Here is a 19,132-nt window from a genome sequence, read left to right as displayed (position 1 = left end):
AACCATTCCCACAGGTAACCCAGGCTCTGTCATAATACCACAGTACGGTTCATTGACCTTTATTTAGTATTTCCTGCAAATTTTAGGATTGTTTTTTTACCCCATACAAACACTGTAATTTTACTGGAACCGTCCTGTGGTACTATTAAAGAGCCTGGGTTACCTGTGCCATTCCTAGAAGCCAGTGGGGTCTTAAAAAGGAGGTCTTCTTTTAAATTACGAGGTAAAGCTACGGTAAAAAAGAAAAAAAAAAAAAAAAAACTTGTTTTGCAACATTGCTGCTAAACAACTTGAGAAGCAATGTTGCGAGTTTACCAACCACGTTCAAGCCTGTTTTACAACAAAATCAGTTTGTTGCAAGTTGCGTGAATACTGACTTCTGATTGGACAAAATTACGCGGGAGTCTCGCCATACACGGGAATTACGTCACTTCCTGCAAAATGCAAATCACGTTTTCCTGGGGCCGGTAAAACGTGCAACATGTAAAGATTTTGTTGCAAAAAGTAGAACTACTCTCTACTTTCTGTAACATCTTTTCGCAACCTGCAACAACCTGAAAACATTAATGAGGCCGATTTTTTTTTGTGGCTCAGTTCTCTTACATACGGTGGCTTTTACCATTCAAATTTCCCAAATAAATAGCTGGGTTTTTATGTCCCTTATGGGCCACCGTACTTACAAGACCTAACCTAAGGTCTAACCTTACTTTGACGGTTCTTCTCTGCTTTGGAATAAAATTGCAGCAAATGCTATCTCCAGCCACCACGTTATAACAAGCAGAAACTATGACCTGATCAGCTGGTATGCCTGCCAACTTACGCAGGCTGGACGCAAGCAAAGTAATAGGCTGATTTAGCAACAGAACCGGGACGTCATTTGACGACGGGAAAGCGCGCAGAAAGGGCTAAACTCGACTTCCGGTGCCCAATTTGCCGCACAGCCATTGGTCAAGCCACTTGTTTGATTTGCGCGCGCCGTCGTCAACTGACGTTCCCGTTCTGTTGCTAAATAAGCCTAATGAAATCAATCCTTAGAAATAAAATGTCAAAAACAAATTTCCCTCCTATTCTGAGTAACTCCTTCATAAAACTTTGGCACTCCAACATTATTAAAAAAAATATATCACCTAATAACACTTCTACGGTCGCGAATATATTATTTAAAGCAATTTTTTTAAAAGTAAAATAGTGAGACCTAGTGATGCTATACTGATCTTAAGACCCAGTCCAAACGCACGTCATTTTTTCAAACGGAGACTTTTTTCCGTTTTGTCCCTCCTCGTAAATGCGCGTTTCTAGAAATAATGATGATGATAATGAAAATGAAACGGCGTTAACCAAGGACGTTTTTTGAAGGGTGTCCCAGCTAAAATGTTACAGTGACATTTTTCCTAACCTTCTAGGTGACAGGCAGTCTCGGAAGTGACCGAGAAAGAAACATCATATCCCAACCCCACCCCCACCATTGAAAGGCCTCACGAACATCAACCGGGAGTAAGGCTTTTCCCCTTTTAATATGCCTAAACGCTACTAAAATTGTATAGCTACATAGGGACGATTTGCCAAAAAAATTGGGTTAAACCACTGCCCAAGGATGCAAAAAGTCCAATTCCGGAAGATGTCAACCCTCGAAAACTACTTTGCTTCAGCTCCCTATTCAATAATTACATTTACATAGCATTAATTCACACATTTGTTTCTCTTAAAAATCTCTCCTCCACAAAGCTTATTTCTTCGTAACTTTCTTCTACCTCCACTGAATCATTCACCGGTAGCTTGGACAGCTGCCTGGATCTCCATACTCTGATAGTCTGATCATCGCTCGCACTGACCAGCATTTGTTGGTTCACAGGGTTGAATGCAACACAGTTCACTACATTACTGTGTCCTTTAAGAGTGGCTAGCTTGGTTCCAAAGTGTCTGTCCCAAACATGAGCACAATGATCCTCTGCTCCACTGAAGATTAAAAACAATAAAATAATGACCGTATTTCCTTGAATAATAGCCATCCCTTGATTAATCGCCTCCTTCGAATAATCGCCCCCTTAGACGGAAATTTTTAAAATAATCGCCTCCCTTGAATTATCGCACCCTCCCACCCTTCTCGCCATCTACTCTTTCTTTTATCCCCTCCCCGTCAAGTTAAAGTGGAGTCTGATCCAGCAAAACTGATCAGTGACCATTCAAGCTCTGAAGCCGAGGACATTGTCATTGAAAATTAATCATGAAACCAAATTTGGAACACTTATTGGACGTGATAGCACTCCCATGGTTCACTGTGTCTGACCTGTTTCTCAAAAGTGCCGGCAATCAGAGGGTCCTGAAAGCATTTTTGATCACATTTTAGGTAAACCTATTGGTTAACAACACAAATTGGACTTTTTTTAAACTAGGATCCATGCTGTTATTAGTAAGATTCTTATTTTATTATTTTGATTTGGGCCTGTAAAGTTACCAGGACTTTCAAGATATGGGACTCGGACTACAGGTCAAGAGGTCTGGGTTCAAACCCTGGCCTGAGTCATCGTGTTTAGTTCTTGGGCAAGACACTTAACTCTCACTGGCAAATTTAGTAATGGGGGAAAACCCTGTGACAGACTGGCATCACATCAAGAGGAAGAAGAAATATTTCTAATCGCTTCATGCTACAGAAACCAGAATAAGTTCTGGCCTTATGAGCCTTTCCTTGCCTTTTTGTATGGTATGCAAGTAGCAGACCTAGGGGCCCTGACCCCCTTTATATGAAACCGTCAATCACTTTTAAAAGAGAAGGGAGCTTATAAACTTTCTTCTCCTGAAAAGGGTGGCTTACTAGAGAGAGGGGCTTATTTGAGAGGAGTGGGGATGGGGGGCTAATTTAAAGAGAATGTTATTACCTTCATGTTCTTAAATAGAGTAATTATGATATAAAAAAATTCAGGTTTGGAACAAGGCCTGGTTTTGAATGTTTAAACGATATGATGTTGGAATCTGTTAACCAAACATATTCATTACCAAATACATGTATCACAAAATTTCACTGAAAACACCATTCAGTGATATAAAAAATTGATGAAGTTAATACATATGATTGTAAAAGCAATTTCAACCTACACATGTAGGACACAAAAAAAATTTCTTTCGTCTGGCAATAACTAACAATCACGAAAATCTCAGTAAAACGCTTAACTATACTTTGCTATTCATGTGAAATTGTATCCACAAGATAAATGTAAGTTAAAGGAAGATGCTCTACTATCCCCAGGTTTCAATTATGGCATCTGGATCAATAGCTAAGCTTGAAAAAATAGTTCCACCTGGTTAAGTCCAGGACAAGCAGATTCTCTTGCTGGGCGAGCTACAATTGAAGCTTACTTGCCCATTGGGCAAGCGTCACAGGGGTGGATCCACGATTTTTCTTAGGAGGGGGTGCACCCCTAAGCAATGGCATAACTGACTGGTGACGTGATGTGCCAAACTACCATTTTTACAGCATTTAAACTGGCTGAACACAGTTTCGGCAGTTTGTGAGTATATGTCACTTGCCAAATCATGGCAAGAAAAAGGTTGCAGCTCACAAGCTGAAACTTGGCAAGTGAAAAATATACTGACGAAAGATTTTGATTGACAGGTAATATGTGACGTTTTCGTTGTTTCCATGCAACATGAACGATTGAATACAACCTTAAAATTTCACTTTTGCTCAGTTTACATAAAATTCCCTCCTTAGATTTTCCTATAAACTTGCACACAGCTTACTACAATTAATCATTACTATTTGAAACTTATTTGACCAAATTTTAACAGATGGTTTTTAGATAATCAATAATGTAATTGTACTGTTATTATCAAATGTGTCATAAAATTCGTCTGTTCAACTTCTAAAGTTCTCATTATTTACATAAAAGAAAAAATTCTGCCAAATATCACAAAATTTTAATAATGAGTAGATTTTGAGAAATTGTCTTTTGTGTACCATTGCTTTTTCTCCACCATGTTTGTATGTCTAATTTAAAACTTGTGCTGTCACGCGAGTTACCGCTGACTACCTGCAAAACTGTGTTCGGTCACCTTAACATAAATTCTTCAACCTTGTCTCATGTTTTACTTCACCACCAATAAACCACAATGTTTTTTTTGCAGAATATCAGTTGTATTAGAAAGCTGTAGGTCATCTCGGGAGGGGGGGGGGGGACACTCCCTGCACCCTCCCCCTCGATCTGCCCCTGTGTCAAGGCAAGTCAACCTCTGAGAAAATCATTAACTAAAGTCAGGGCAAGAAGTGGCTCCAGGGTAATCAAAATGAGGGCACTGCTTACCCAAAGTGCAAGCTCGAATTCAAGTGTCTTTTTAACAATTTTGTTTATTTGGATTGACCTAAATGTGAATTATATTGTGAATATGGCTCTTGGAATATTTGGTGCGATAGAGTGGTTTTCGTTTGAGTGTCGTAAAACCAAAACCAAAGTAATTACTCTGGCCAATCACATAGGACACAGACAATACATTGAACCAATCAAAACTCGAAGTAATTACATGTGGCTGACGCAAAGCGCGGGAAAATGCATGCGAGCGCGTCACAATTGGCTTTGGTTTTACTTCTGATTGGATGAAAAGGTGGCGCGAATCTTTTAAGCCAATCGCATCGTGTAGAAAGTGCAAAACCAAATGAAAACCGCTCTAAATGGAGGTCTTACCTTGCAACAAACTTGTCTGCAACATTAAGAAAAATAAAGAAGCAGCCATCATTAGGAGTATATGCTTCATGGCCAGTATGAACACCAACAAGTTTGTATGTGGCCAAGCTGTAAACCCGTAGGGTTATTTCACTGGAGATTTCGGGAGGAGAAGCAATTAGCCGTGGACCAGTTCTATCTTTTCCATCTTGCTGTTGCCAAGGGCGACAATTGACATAGAGAAATTGCTGATCTGGTGACAAGCTCATGCCAATAATGTGAGCATTGGTTTCGATACAATGTTCCTCTTCTGTGTAACATGGTTCATAGCCAACTTCACCTTTTCTGCCTCTTTCCATGCAGCTACTGTTTGTATGGCTGTTTCTAATTATGGACAGTTTCCTTGTGGCATAATCTCCATTTTCAAGTTTAAGCCATTTGAAGACAATCTGATGGGGGACATAAGTCACTGTGCCATGGGTAAAAATCAAGCAAATATGATCATCTCTTCGCAATGCTGAGGAACCTTTGGTAGGTCGTGAACTACACTTGCCGCTTGGCCTGGCTACAAGAACAGTTCTCACAGAGCTAGAATTGTAATTAACAACCCGGGCCAGTTTTGTTTGATAGTCTTCACTAAAACCATATGCACAGTTTGCCCATAACTCTGAAGTAGATGAATCGTTTTCCATGAATTCAAATGTGCCTGAAATATAGTATCTTTCTGTTAGCCAAGCTCCAAACACATCATATGGTTCACTGTTTACACAATGAAGTACACCAACTGCATTGAATCCTTGAAGCTGAAGTATGAAGATTTCACCTGTAAAAGTAAACACAGTCTATAGCAACAGGCATAAAAAATGTAAAGGACAACAATGTCATAGCCTGCGCCACAGATGAAACTAAACTCTGGTTAAGTCCATCCGTGAAACAGTATGTTGAAATACTAGTCTTATTCTGGGCAAGCACCAATGTACCAGGATTTGAGTACTTGTCATGATTTAAAAAAATGTATAAAGGACAACAATGTCATAGCCTGCGCCACAGACGAAACTAAACTCTGGTTAAGTCAGTCCGTAAAACAGTATGTTGAAATACTTATTCTGGGCCCCACCAGTGTACCAGGATTTGAGTACTTGTCATAATTTCTAATCTGGGCCTAGTTGTTCGAAGGCCGATTAGCGTTTAGCCCGGGGTTAAATTTAACCCAAGTTTCTTTTTCTTGTGTTCAAAAGCATTTTCTGGGATAAATTTCTCTATTATTTTTTAGAGCTTCCAATCATCAACTTGTAGACAAAAAGAATTAAAACTGAAAAGCTTTTTAAGCTTTTAAATCTGAATTCAAATCTCGCACTAACCTTGAATTATCTTAACCTCGCTTTGAACAACTTGGCCCAGGTTGAAAGAAAAGTCAAAACACACTTCCCGTAATACGCTGAGTCTGATCTTAATGCTGCTTCACAGACATTACTAACTGGGGTTAGATTACATGTACATCTGCGACACAGGCTACCATTTCATTGCCCCTTACAAAATACATGTACAACCGTACTTGAGACTGTTGTCCATTTGACCCAAAGGCTTAAAACGTTCTTTACGCAGTTGCAGATGTCTTTCCCCAAACTTTGCATTTAACTTTTTTTTCTGTTGTGCCAATAGAAATTGAAAACAATAATTATTATTGTTACCTATCACTATCAACTTTTACTTAACACATGATTTGCCTCTGAAACAAAGTAAAGTATTGACCCGAGATCTCAGACTATCAAAACCTTTGTGATGATCCAAGCAGTCTACAGTTGGCTCTCTTGTAACTGACATCTTTATAAGATGGACACCTAGATTCGGTCCCTGTCTTTCTTTGCACCCTTGATATGACTCTCTATAAAATGGACATCTCTCTAAGACGGACACTTACTGCTGGTTCCAAAGGTGTCCATCTTAAAAAGAGAATTGGCTGTGTAAACTAAGGGTTCCTTTAAATAAGTTGTCTTATCATCATCATCATCATCATCATCATCATCATCATCATCATCACCACCACCACCACCACCACCACCACCACCACCATCATCATCATCATCATCATCACAATCATCATTGTCATCATCATCATCATCATCATCACCACCATCACCATCATCATTAACTATCATTTTATTCTCATTATATTATTATTATTACTATTATTTTTGTCATTATTTTTATTGAGGGTTCCTTGAATAAGTTGTCTTATCATTGTCCTCATCATTATCATCATCATCATCATCGTCATCATCATTATCATCATCATCACCACCACCACCGTCACCATCATCATTATCAATTATTATTCTCATGATATTATTATCATTATTTTTATTATTGGGGCAAACAAAGTGTATTATGGAAAATTTAAAAAAGGCAAATGAAAAGAACTCACCTCTAAAACTCAAGTCTCGCATCTTATTAACCCCTGATACAAGAAGGAGAGTGCTGGTTTTATTGAATTCACAAAACTGAACATACTCCCAATTGTGATCTTCAAAGTTTATCTTTTCCACCATTTTAACACAACGATGGAAATCGTAGACCCGCCAGAGAATCACGCTGCAATCTTTCGAACTTGATGCCAAAAGTTGACCATCGTGTGAAAAAGTCACGTGAAGAACTTCATCGGTGTGTTCCTTCAGTACCTGGCCTTCCACTACAGGGGTGGTTTGGTAGATTCTTTTATATTCTTCAAACCAAGAAGATGATTTAACCGGAAGCTCAATGTTGTCGCCTGCTCTGTTGAGCAAAGTCTTTTGAAGCAAGTGTTTCCAGAGCAATTCATCCTCAGAAACGCGATTCCAGTTTCGACAGACTTCACCAGCAAGGACAACTTCATTCGGAGAAAGAAAACAAAAAATGTGCAGCAGGAGACTGTCTGGAAGATTTCTCCAAATGTTGTTGAATCCAACCAACATCGGTGATTTAGTTCTTGCTACAGACATTTGAGTAGAATTGAAGCTTCTCCCCTAAACTCGTCTTTAGGTATCAGGAAACGAAAAATAAAAATTCTTCCAACTTTCTATCAAGCATTCGGGTACGTTTCGATCCGACATTTTTTTGTTTAGCTTTTAATAGTACCCGTTCATGTAAGCCAGCACCAAAGGTCCCGAGCGATCTCTGGGATGGGAGGACCCGTTTAGGTTTTTTGACAAGCAACGCAGTTCTTCTAAATATGGTCAAATAGGGGGTGTGTATCTTAATTTGAACCAATCAACGTCAAGGTTATCCGGCAATACCCCGAAGTCCTATTAGTCAGTCGGATGTCTTCTAGCGGTAAAATTTAAAATGGCGGAATCGGAAGAGGCCGAAGTAGATTATTACGCTGTTTTGAACGTCAGCAAAGAGGTAAAAGTTGTCTTTCAAAGAGAAAAAAAAAGAGAAACATTTGATCAGTCATATAAAGTGCATTTTATTTCATTTCAGCCAAACGATGATGAGCTTAAAGCTGCTTCCAGATGCATGTGCACATCATATCAACTTGCAAACATCAAGACCCGCGAAAAAGAAGGTAAGGTTAAAAAAGCTTAAACCTTGCTCGCACTTAGCAAAATTTTGTTTGTTTTGCAAAAAAATCTGCCAACAGGGAGCTATTTCTAGTGTGAATGATTTTTTCCGCCCGCCAAAATTATCTCAACTGTCACCAAAGTTCAAAGATGGCGTCCAGAAGATTTGGAGGCCTACAAATTTTTGTCAGGCGACAAACTCTCTATTCCTTATCATTAACAGCTACCCTTCACCATGTTATACAACAAGATTCTTTGACCTAAATCTTAAAAAGTACGCAGCCGTTTTCTTAAAACCTTGTTAATATGACCATCTCCTCCTGGGGGTTTTGCAGAAAAACTTGTTTTGAAGCTAGTCGAGACATTTACTGCTTTTGGGAAAGCTTTTTGGATCGCTGCTCAGGAGCGAACAGCTTAATACCACCAGAGTTCCATGGCTTTTATGTGGTCTCATGAAGGATCGTTTCACTGTAGACATTGTAATTATTTAGCAGTAAGATTTAGTTTACATTTAAACATCATGCCGGTACCCTCTGCCTATCCTCATAGTGGCCAACATATAGATTTAGCCAGGGCTAAAAGCGAAGCTCCCATTAATAAATTTGTAATTGAAAACAAACAATAAATTTGTAATCCACAAATTGGTTAACTCGAGGGCACATTCATGTGACTTTTGAGGGAAAGGCTAAGTCATTTTAGAGTGAAACATCTTACATCGACTTGATAGCCTTACCATATATGTTTAGCCAAAAAATAGCAAACATCTTCGATCACATTCAAGAGCCATAATGGCTCTTGATCATAGTAGATTAGGCGTCAAAAATCTTGCCAACAAATCTGAGATTGTGTAGACCAACCTTTTTACACTTTATATACATCACATCTGAGGTAAAACCGTGCTATTTATCATACAGACCTTGGACAGAATGCTGTGTTTCGCAATTTTTCAAGACAAATTGCACTTAAGCAATATTCAGGACGATCAATCGCACACTTTTAGTGAAACCGTTCTAAAAATTTCCAAAATCATCCATAAGGCCAGCCGGTTCTCATTTCTAGTGCGAGCTGTCAGTGTGGTCGAGTGTTTGAATGAACTTTAATAGAGTTACGCCTCAACATAATAATGAATTTATTATTATTATTTTTTTGTTTTTTAATCATGGTTTCAGTTATAACGATGTGTAATCTTATAAAGCGTTTGATACGCGTGACTATTTTAAGTACTCCTGCAAGCGATATTGATGAACAATGACAATGAAAACAAACGGCACGGACAAGTGATTAAAATTACAAGAGAGACTAATAACAATCAACAAAAGAAATATAATTCGGTGAAACATTTACAGAGACAACAATTTTCATTAACGAAGACAAGTATTTAAGTGTCTCTAAAATCCTGAGTCTTTACAACTGTAAGCTTAAAGCTTAAGCTTAAGTTAATTATGTTTTACTTTAAGCCGGCCTCCCAGTGTTTGCTTTTTTCAAAGATGAAGTCCTCGAAGCAAGAAAATCGCTCAAAGTTTTCTTTCTACAGCCAAATTTATAACTAAATATTCTTCGGAATGTTTTCTTTCTATTTGCAGTGAGAAAATATATCTGAAGGCCTTTTAAAGTTCTTTAAGCTTATATCAAACCTAGGTCAGATCATTGACTCAGATCTTACAAACGCACATAAACTGGCCGCATAAACTGTGCTCGACTTCATGAAATAAGATATAACAAAAACAAACGTCAAAAAATCATTGTATTTAATATAATGATTACTCAGGCTTACCATTCGAAATTCAGTTCCTGAAAGCTATCAAGGAAGGCCACAGTTGCTTGAGACTTTTAAACCCTCTTACGCATTAAGCAAGGTGAAAAACGGAAACGATGCCATCTGAAATCAGATTACTGAACTTTGACAAGTGACGCATTTCTCAAGCAAAAACCCAATAAACAAACAAGCCATGAATAACAGAAGATTCTAGATAGCAGCTGTATTTCATTTTGTACATCCAGTGGAAAAAGACAGTTAAAAAAACATCACAAATTAACACAAAACTCTGTCAGCTTCAGCTGTCAAAGTAAACAACTTTCAAGATGCTGCATAAATTTTCCGCATGAACTCACCTGTCAAATTTTGACCAATCGGAGCATAAAAATTGGATGTAGAGCGTGACCAATGCGTGACCATGGTAAGAAAAGGTCTTCCCCACCTGTATTTTTAAAAAACTGGCTGAATTTTCATGTCCGAGGTCAGTTTGAAATCAAAATCTTAACAGTGCAGGGCCATAGTGACATAAACACAACATATTTCATGTGAATCATTGGAAAAAATAAACTTGAGCCTGCGATCATTTGAAACTGGTAATTTGTCAGCGGATAACTTCAAAAAATACTCGACCTCGATGGGTGGACACTTGAGCCTGTGGTATGGTCAGGTGATACTGGTCAGCGGATACCCTGTTTTGACAGCTGTCAATTGATCACAACGTTGATGTGCAATTAGTTTTTACTAGCTAGAAAGTCTGAGAGTAGACATTGGTTTCCCTGTGGTGCAGACGGACGCTCGGTTGTCTGTATACGGTCAGGTGATTACCGAATTTTCTGGGATGGGTAGATTTACTTAGCTATGGGGCTCCGCCCACGCATTGCGCTTTGCGCTGCGCATGGAGCTCCCCAAATAATTACTGCTTTTACGTAAAATTGATGGTACAAGCAACTGTTTATTTACACTTGTTTCACAAATTGCTTTAGAGTTATTCAATAAAATTCAAAAGTCTTATGAGGGTACACAGTATGGTACCCATGTACTACAGTGTACTGTATGTATTAGTACCACCCGTCGAAGAAGCACCATGCCAGTGCAATCAAAATAATGTTTCTGTTTTGAATAAACACCACATTTAAGGAGTGAAAATTTTAATTAGTGGCATGGCAATAATTATTATTTGAGTAAATATAGCAATGCAATGCTCCACAGGTCTCCGCAAGCTCAATTTTTCTTCAAAGTCACCTTTTGGCGACCTAAACTTATATAACGATTGCCAGACATAAAATATTGGTTTCCATGAAAAAAAGGAAAATAAAGATATAAAAACATACTTGGTGCAATAATTTTATATTACATGTACATGAAAGGTTTTACCATTGACCACATTGATTGCTGGTACTTCACTTTCTCGTGTTTTAACTCCTAATACTCAAGCATGTCTTAGATTATAGCCCAGTTTTCTGCATTGATGGGAAAGAAAACATTTAAAGTTAAGAAAGACCTTTAACACTTGCTAACAAAATAACTTAGTACATCATGGCACATTTCTGCCAAACACAGGTCCCAAAATTGGTGACTTTCACCACAAGTTTAGTTTCCAAATTGTTTTACCCTCCATAGCGACCAAAATGGTCACAGCTTGGAGTGCTGTAATGACTGTCTGAAAAGATTAGAAATAGAAGATTTCTGTACATCTGGGGCGCTTTCCATTCAACAAACATCCCGGTTTGAAATTTCGGAAATTCCACATGCCCGATGGAACGGTACATTCTTGTTACACAGACCTGACCCAAGCCACCATGCATTTGGTTATTAGAGACCTTCGCATTCTAAGACAAGAACGACTTTGAGTATGACATTTTCTCTATACTAAATAGTAAGCGCGCATAAACAAGCGTCATTTTGGCGGGAAAATGTGATAGTCATGGTTACTCTGCTACGAGTTTTAGCGAGAATGTCGTGTTAGTGGACACAAGTTATAAAGTGTTATAGGTTTTATTATTTTTTTGGCTGGCAGATAGCTCAGAAAATCCTTCAATCAAGTAGCCTGTGTACAGATGTCCCCCCTCCCTCAGAAAAAATCGGGAGAAGAGACGTCTGTGAATCGCCGTGTTCCCGTTTCCCTGGAATGTTGGGGACAGCCTCTGATTAGTTAAGTGCACCTATCAATGTAAACCCCGTGGGGGGGAGTGCGGGCAAGGGGTGGAGATTTGACAAATTTTAAAATTTTTTGATCAAATTCCCCAGGGTGGGAAACGAAAGGTCAATCAAAAGTGTCAAAAAAGCCCCCACCCCAGGGGAAAAAATCTAAACAAACAATACTATAATACTGTATAAAACGAATTAAAAGAACATTTTAAAAATATGTCCTTACTAAACATAAGCTCCGTTAAATTACTCGCTGTAATTAAGTATTATCTCTCTCCACTAGCATCTCTTATTTTGAACAACAAAATCACTCTAGGAAGATTGACCCTGCTATTATAATATTAATGAAACGTAAAATACTTTATAACGTCTGCTCAACTTGTCGGAACAGGTCGGATCAGTGAGCCATAAAAAATCCTCTGACTTTCGTGGTGGAATTCAATTTCAATCGAATTTTACAATCAGATGGGAACTTGAAGATAAAAACTTTCTCAAAATAGACATTATCTGTTTAGATGACAGTTTAAAGTATTGGATTATGGTGATTAAAACAAATGAAAACTTCACACCTTTCTCCAACAGCGTGACTTTCAGAAAGCCTGGAGGGTTGGATTTGGTAACCGCTTCTGAATTGATACCAGGCTTCTGTCAGTCAAAGTCAAATGTTCTGACCCCGGGGTCGCTTCGCACGATCAAAAGCCCGACAGGGGGATAGTCTCAGGCATCAAATCCCCGCCCCTTGCCTGCACTCCCCCCTCACGGGATTTACATTGATAGGTGCATAATGTTAATGCCATGACTCAAATAATTTCCGGTGTTGCGATTGGTGAATGAATCTCAGAATAGATTCCCCGGGGAAAAACTCAACTTTTGTGGACAGCTTACCGCATTTATATTTTTTACTTGAATTTCGGCTTTCTGGAATCGGCATGTGAAATTAAGACCACCGATGTTTGCTGCACCGGTTGTGGCTGGACGTACAGAAATCAACGCTTAATCAGAGATCTTATATTATCTGGATTTTAGCGTGGACATTGCGTGAAGAGGTTCGGCTACCCTGTGTACAGACGCCAGGGCTATTTTTTGGCCTACATGTGCCGGTCATGACTCACAGAATTAGGCAAAAGTAAGTCTATTGTAGTTTCTTGCTGAAGAGAAGTGAATGATCCTTTACTTGAAACCTACTCAAAATCATCAAATGGATCAACTCCTGCATAAAACACTTGACTGGAAATGTAAACAGTGCTTCTGAGATCAAAATTCTGTCAAACCAAAAACCACAGGAAATTGATGTACAGTAACAGTCAGACTTTATGAGCTAAAAAAAACATTAACAAAAAGAAAAACTTCAAAAGCATGAAATACTCGTTTTAAATGACATTTTAGCTAGATATTCAAGTTAGAGCCTAGCTTAGCAATAAATGTTGAGAACATCCGAGAGAATAACTGCGTACGTGCTCTAAAAGAGTCCCCAGTTGTGTTGGTCTGTCAACACCTTTTCAACTGTCAGATATAAAACAACAACAAAAAAATAATTTATGCAAATGTATACTCGAACATGATTAATGATGGCGATTCACAGACGTCTCTTCTCCCGATTTTTTCTGAGGGAGGGGGGACGTCTGTACACTGGCTATCAATTAAGATAACAGTGCTAATTTGTTTGGTGAAAAAGATGTACAATGAAGCTATCCAGGGTGTCTATTATTTGAGAATACGCAGAAAAACTTTAAGCAAAAACTTCTGGAACTTTGGGTTGAATGGAAAGTGCCCCTGATTTTAACCCTTTCTTTTTTCATGGTTTTTTAGTCCTAAGTAATCCTGAAGTAAGAAGTATTTGTAATGTTTATGGACAGAAGGGACTGGATGCAGGCTGGGAGGTAAGATTGAATGTTCAGAGAAAGACACTTTGCCTCTTGAAAAACAAAAGACTGAAATAAGCCACTCTCTTTCAGGTTACTGAAAGACGGAGAGCACCTGCTGAAGTAAGTACAGCACTGGAGAGAATTAACCTAACACTGAACGCATTCATGTAATGATGATGTAACGCAAAATGGAACACAAGACAGGGTCGGCCGGAGGGGTAGTGGTATACCAGTATACCCGAAAAAAAATCGCCAAAATACCCAAAATTCATCCAAATATACCCAAAATTATACCCAGGTATACTTTATACCTAAAATTCAAAGAAAGTGATATACCGAATACCCATATTTAAGCGGCAATATACCGTATACCCAATTTAAAAAGTCCCTGTATACCGTATACCCAAAAACCCTGGCCGACCCTGACAAGAGGTACGCAAAAGGAACACAAAGAGAACGCCACAAATTAGTGTGCACGAGAACGCGTTCGTTGCCAGAAGAACGCGCTCCTTAAAGTGCAAATTTCAGACCTTCTTTGGGAAAATGTACACTAACGATAATACGTTAGCCGTTAGAAAACTAACAGATAATAAATGGATAGCTAATGGCTTTTCTAATGCTCTAATGGTTTGTCCAAACACTCTTATGATTATTTTGTTCCAATGCTCCAATGGATTTCTCTTTCGATCTAACGGTTGATTTTAAACAGCTAATGGTTGGTCTGTCTAATATTTACTCTTATTTACTTGTAAGAGGATTGTGAAAATCACCTGTGATGAATTTGACGGAAGCCTTGTCTGGTCTTATTGACTTTCGGGCAAATCAATCGCAATACTCAACAGGTCGTGTGTTTCTCGGTTAATACTCTTTAGCACATCAATTAATAAAAATTTCTTTATAATTTATGTTGAACATGTATCTTGATTGCGGACTCGCTTACAGATTAGTCTTATAAAAACTGAAGCTAATCGAGAACAAACGTCATCTATCTCGGCGCTTATTTCTCGAACTTCTTGTAAACAACTTTGTGCAAATTTCTGTTGACATTGAGCCCATTGCGATAAAGAGTTGCATGACGACCCAAATACATGTAAAAGCTTTGCGGTATTTTATTGACTTCTAATAAAGTCATGCTGTTTGTCGAACAGACTTCTCCCCAAATCAACTTTTGCACTAAAATATTTACAATCTGTTTCTTTTTGGTGGAGGAGACTTTCAATCGTGTGCTAGGCAACGAAATAGATCAAGTTTCACCAATGTTCATTTCAGAGCTTCAATGCAAATATGGGAAGCAAAACAAATGTTTGCAGATTTTGTTCTTTAAGGAACCCACCTGAGTTTTTTTTGTAATACCCAAAGTTTGTTTAAGTGCAAGTGTATGTCATTTCAGGAAGCTTAAATACCTGTTTGAGGAAATTTATGCTTCACTATTTAGTACCTTAAGAGTCTAAAGACGCCACCATTTGTGAGTTCTTCGACCGATGCTAATCTTTTAGGAATGTTCATTAAAACGAGCGAAAACCGTTTGAAAGGGTTACAAGGGGTTACAAGGATTACAAAATAATTTTTCCAAGGCGATGGTGTTACAGACCCACAGAAAACAGATTGACCTAAGAAACAAATAATAATGTACAACACATACGCTGTACATTGATGTTCCTAAGAGCCAGCTGCCGGCTAATTTCACCAGCTGAAAAAAACCTTACCACAGGCTCAAATTGCTCTGATAAACAAAGGCATGGGTTCATTTTAAAGGTGCAGTTGAGTGAAAAGCTGGCTTGACTATTAGAAAAGTCTGCTCAGTTTTTCCTTACCTACGGCTGTACATCCCTGTTCATATAATTATGTTTTTCATATTCCTTTGAAATGATCAATACCATTTCTTTCTCAAGGCCCCTTTGACTCATACAGATACACCCACACTCTTGCTTCTCTGAAGACTACTGTAAGAGTGGAAATGGCAGTGGCAGCATGTCAGTATCAGAGAGAAGACTACTATCACACAAAGCTGGGGAGAAGTGGAGAAGTAAGTCTGCTTGTTTGTGATAATGAGGCCATCTAAGCATGGGGGGGGGGGGGGGGGGTGGGGGGGGGTTGGGCTGGTTACATACGGTGTGCACCTAGTCTGAATTTCAAAACCTGTCGTTTTGCTTATTGAGGAGAAAGTCATGTCGCTGTCAGTATTTACCCTAACAGGGCCTCGATAAAAGGGACTTTAAGATCCAATGAAGCAATGACACAAGAACATCTAAAAAACAATGGGTTAGTTATTATTTTAAATGAAGTTTATCCAGTGTTTAACAAAACCACGTCATCTGTCGGTTGAGCTGTGATGTTATTGGCTGTGAAGACCCGTAATCAGTAATTGGTGCATTTCAATCCGTCTATTGTCACAGTCAAACAGTCGTCTATTGTGAGTCAAATTGTCAGTTCTCCAGTCATTCTCTCGTAGTTAGTTTTGCTTGATCTGGTCAATAAGTCGTTTGTACAGCGCTGGTAACTGTTGGCTCAATTCAGTGGCGTTTGTTCTAAGTTAGTAAACCAGTGTTCTAGAGGAAGACATTGATAGCAGTCTGTAGAATACGTTACACATGTACATGTCGCAGAATCCCAGTCAATTTGATGTTTCGTCTGTAAATGGTGCTCAGCAATGTGATTGTTGATGCCACCATTCCTTGTCGCTCGTTTGTGTTTGGTCAGTCACGTGCTTAGGTTTCTGCCGGTTCCACCAATGTAAGAAGCCTGGCAGTCGCAGCATTTGATCTTGTATACTGCTCCCTGACTGTCCTCCGGTTTGTCTTTGTACTTGACATTAGTAAGCAGTCACCGTAAAGTGGTTATCGGTTTGTGTGCAACACGTATACTGTAAGGTTGTAATTTATACGTGCAATAATTTCAGAGGTGCCTCTGATGTACGGTATAGTCGCTGTTGTAACAGGGCCCGAGTTGTTCTGAGTGTTGGAATCAGTGTTACTGTTAGTGTTCCGTCTAACAAAGTTGGTGTTGTAATTTTTCTTACTAAAAACGTTGTTAAGATAATCAGTCTCATCTGGTAGGCCGTCAGGTGAGTCGCAAACTAGTTGCGCTCATCTCGTCAAAGTCCAGATAGTAGTAGCCTTGTGAGAGGTCAGGTTGTATGAAGACTGGTCTAGTAATTGGTCGGTATTTGTCGGTTTTCTGTAAATAGTCGTTGTGGCCATCGGATGTCCAGACTTTGTCAATAATACCTTCTGTGTTGTCATTATGAAGATAATGTAGAACTTGCCAGCATGGCATTGTGTCAAGTCCTCCTGAATGTTGGTTGAGATGGTATTTAAAATTTAGCTTCCTTTATTACTCTTGCTGCCATGCCAAAGCCAACTTTATTGTTGATACATTTCAAATAGTAAAAGTTTTTCTGATGTTTTCGTTCTTAATTTCATTTCAGGCAACATTTGAAGCTGGAAATGGTCCCACACCAACTCTGCGAGCATTCTCAAACCTTACACAGAGAAGGTAGTCTATTTTATTGTTTCTGTTAAGAGTTTGTGGGGCTATTTACATTTTTACATGGAGGGGGGAAGATGCTAGTACCAGGAAGATCTTGAAGGTGGATCATCCTATCACCATATGTTTTGTGTATTTGGTTTACATGCAAAGGGTTGTACTTGTCCCTAGTGCTAGGATCTTCCTTGTGCTAGCGTCTTCTTACAAAATGTACAAACTGCAGAAAGATCATAGCATCATGTTAACTGCCTTTGTTAGGAAGATCCTAGTACTAGGGACAAACCAGACAAAAATGGTGAGTGGCCGTTTAGTGTCTAATCACAGCAATACAGGCTATCCATTAATTTTTATTTGGTGTTACCACAAGTTGATTACTGTGATAATTGCAGTGGCAGCATGTCAGTATCAGAGAGAAGAATACTATCACACAAAGCTGGGGAGAAGTGGAGAAGTAAGTCTGCTTGCTAAGCGGGGGGTGGGGGGGGGGGGTTGGGCTGGTTACATACAGTATGCCCCTATTCTGAATTTCAAAACCTGTTGTTTTGCTTATTGAGGAGAAAGTCATGTCGCTGTCAGTATTTACTCTAACAGGGCCTCGATAAAAGGGACTTTAAGATCCAATGAAGCAATGACACAAGAACATCTAAAAAAAAATGGGCTAGTTATTATTTTAAAGAAGTTTATCCAGTGTTTAACAAAACCACGTCGTCTGTTGGTTGAGCTGTGATGTTATTGGCTGTGAAGACTCGTAATCAGTAATTGATGCATTTCGATCTGTCTATTGTCACAGTTAAACAGTCGTCTATTGTGAGTCAAATTGATAATTCCGCTGAGAGTTAGTTATTAATGCTAGTAGAGAGAGCGGAAGGAGCCAAATTGCAATTTTGTTTTTGTGGTTCCTCCTTGAGCCACCTGGACTGAAATTTCTGCATGTAAACCCAACAGAAAGTTGTTTCACCTTCTAGGATCTTCTTCCCTCTTTAAAACAGCCCCTTCATGTTTGTCACAAGGATATTGCCGTCTTAGGTTCATTTTGTGCTGAAGTCATTACTTAGCTCCTTTTAATACCCATACACTAAAATTTATTGATGCTATTGTTGTGTTAAATAACTGAAGTGCACCATTATTATTTTTTTGGAATTCAATGATGCAAAGATACATTCAGCAAAGTAGCTGGGGGGGGGGGGGGGTCCTGGGGTGCCCGTGACCCGTCCTTGGTAGGCCTTCTTTTGAGCAAACAACCTACAATATTCAGGGGGCGAAAACGCCATGACAATATCTTAGCCGTAAAAGCCATTGTTGAAAAGCCCACTTTTTTAAAATTTGTTTTTTGTAAAGTAGTTTCGTCAACGGCTCTTGTCTCTAGTTAATATGGGCCTTCATGCCGCGATAATACAACAGAGCCCGCTGATACAAGAGGGAGAGCAGCGGTATAAACCATAAAACTGTATAGTTGGCTATCCCCGGATGGTGATCTGGTGAGTGGCCTCTGTGACCCCGCCCCTGGCTCCTGGCTACGCCCCTGACGTTTACCTTTATAAAAAGATAGCACCTTTAATCGCTTAACTTATAATTGCCACTGTGTAATTTATTGTGTGACAAATCCTTTCTTTGCTCTTCATAGTTATTACATTGGAGGAATTGTGATTGGAAGTCATGGACCGGGGATGTCTTTGGGAATGA

The 19,132-nt window shown here is 39.0% G+C and overlaps 2 protein-coding genes across 2 annotated transcripts; one reads left to right on the top strand and one right to left on the bottom strand.

The window, feature by feature from the left end:
* Positions 1–1,637: 1,637 nt before the first annotated feature.
* On the bottom strand, positions 1,638–7,744 carry LOC140937030 (F-box/WD repeat-containing protein 5-like). The gene is made up of 3 exons (XM_073386553.1): positions 7,081–7,744; positions 4,677–5,478; positions 1,638–1,956 (listed from the first exon to the last, which is right to left on the bottom strand). The coding sequence occupies exons 1-3, from the start codon at positions 7,631–7,633 to the stop codon at positions 1,686–1,688; spliced, it is 1,626 nt and encodes a 541-aa protein (XP_073242654.1). The 5' UTR covers positions 7,634–7,744; the 3' UTR covers positions 1,638–1,685.
* Positions 7,745–7,931: 187 nt separating this feature from the next.
* On the top strand, positions 7,932–17,468 carry LOC140937147 (dnaJ homolog subfamily C member 11-like). The gene is made up of 6 exons (XM_073386679.1): positions 7,932–8,036; positions 8,115–8,199; positions 13,908–13,978; positions 14,054–14,083; positions 15,856–15,989; positions 17,391–17,468. Exons 1-5 carry the CDS (start codon positions 7,977–7,979, stop codon positions 15,898–15,900), a joined length of 291 nt encoding a protein of 96 aa, XP_073242780.1. The 5' UTR covers positions 7,932–7,976; the 3' UTR covers positions 15,901–15,989; positions 17,391–17,468.
* The last annotated feature ends 1,664 nt before the right edge of the window (positions 17,469–19,132 follow it).

This window comes from Porites lutea, chromosome 5 (genome assembly GCF_958299795.1).
Source record: "Porites lutea chromosome 5, jaPorLute2.1, whole genome shotgun sequence".
Classification (NCBI taxonomy): domain Eukaryota; kingdom Metazoa; phylum Cnidaria; class Anthozoa; order Scleractinia; family Poritidae; genus Porites; species Porites lutea.
This window is presented reverse-complemented; position numbering and strand designations above follow the sequence as displayed.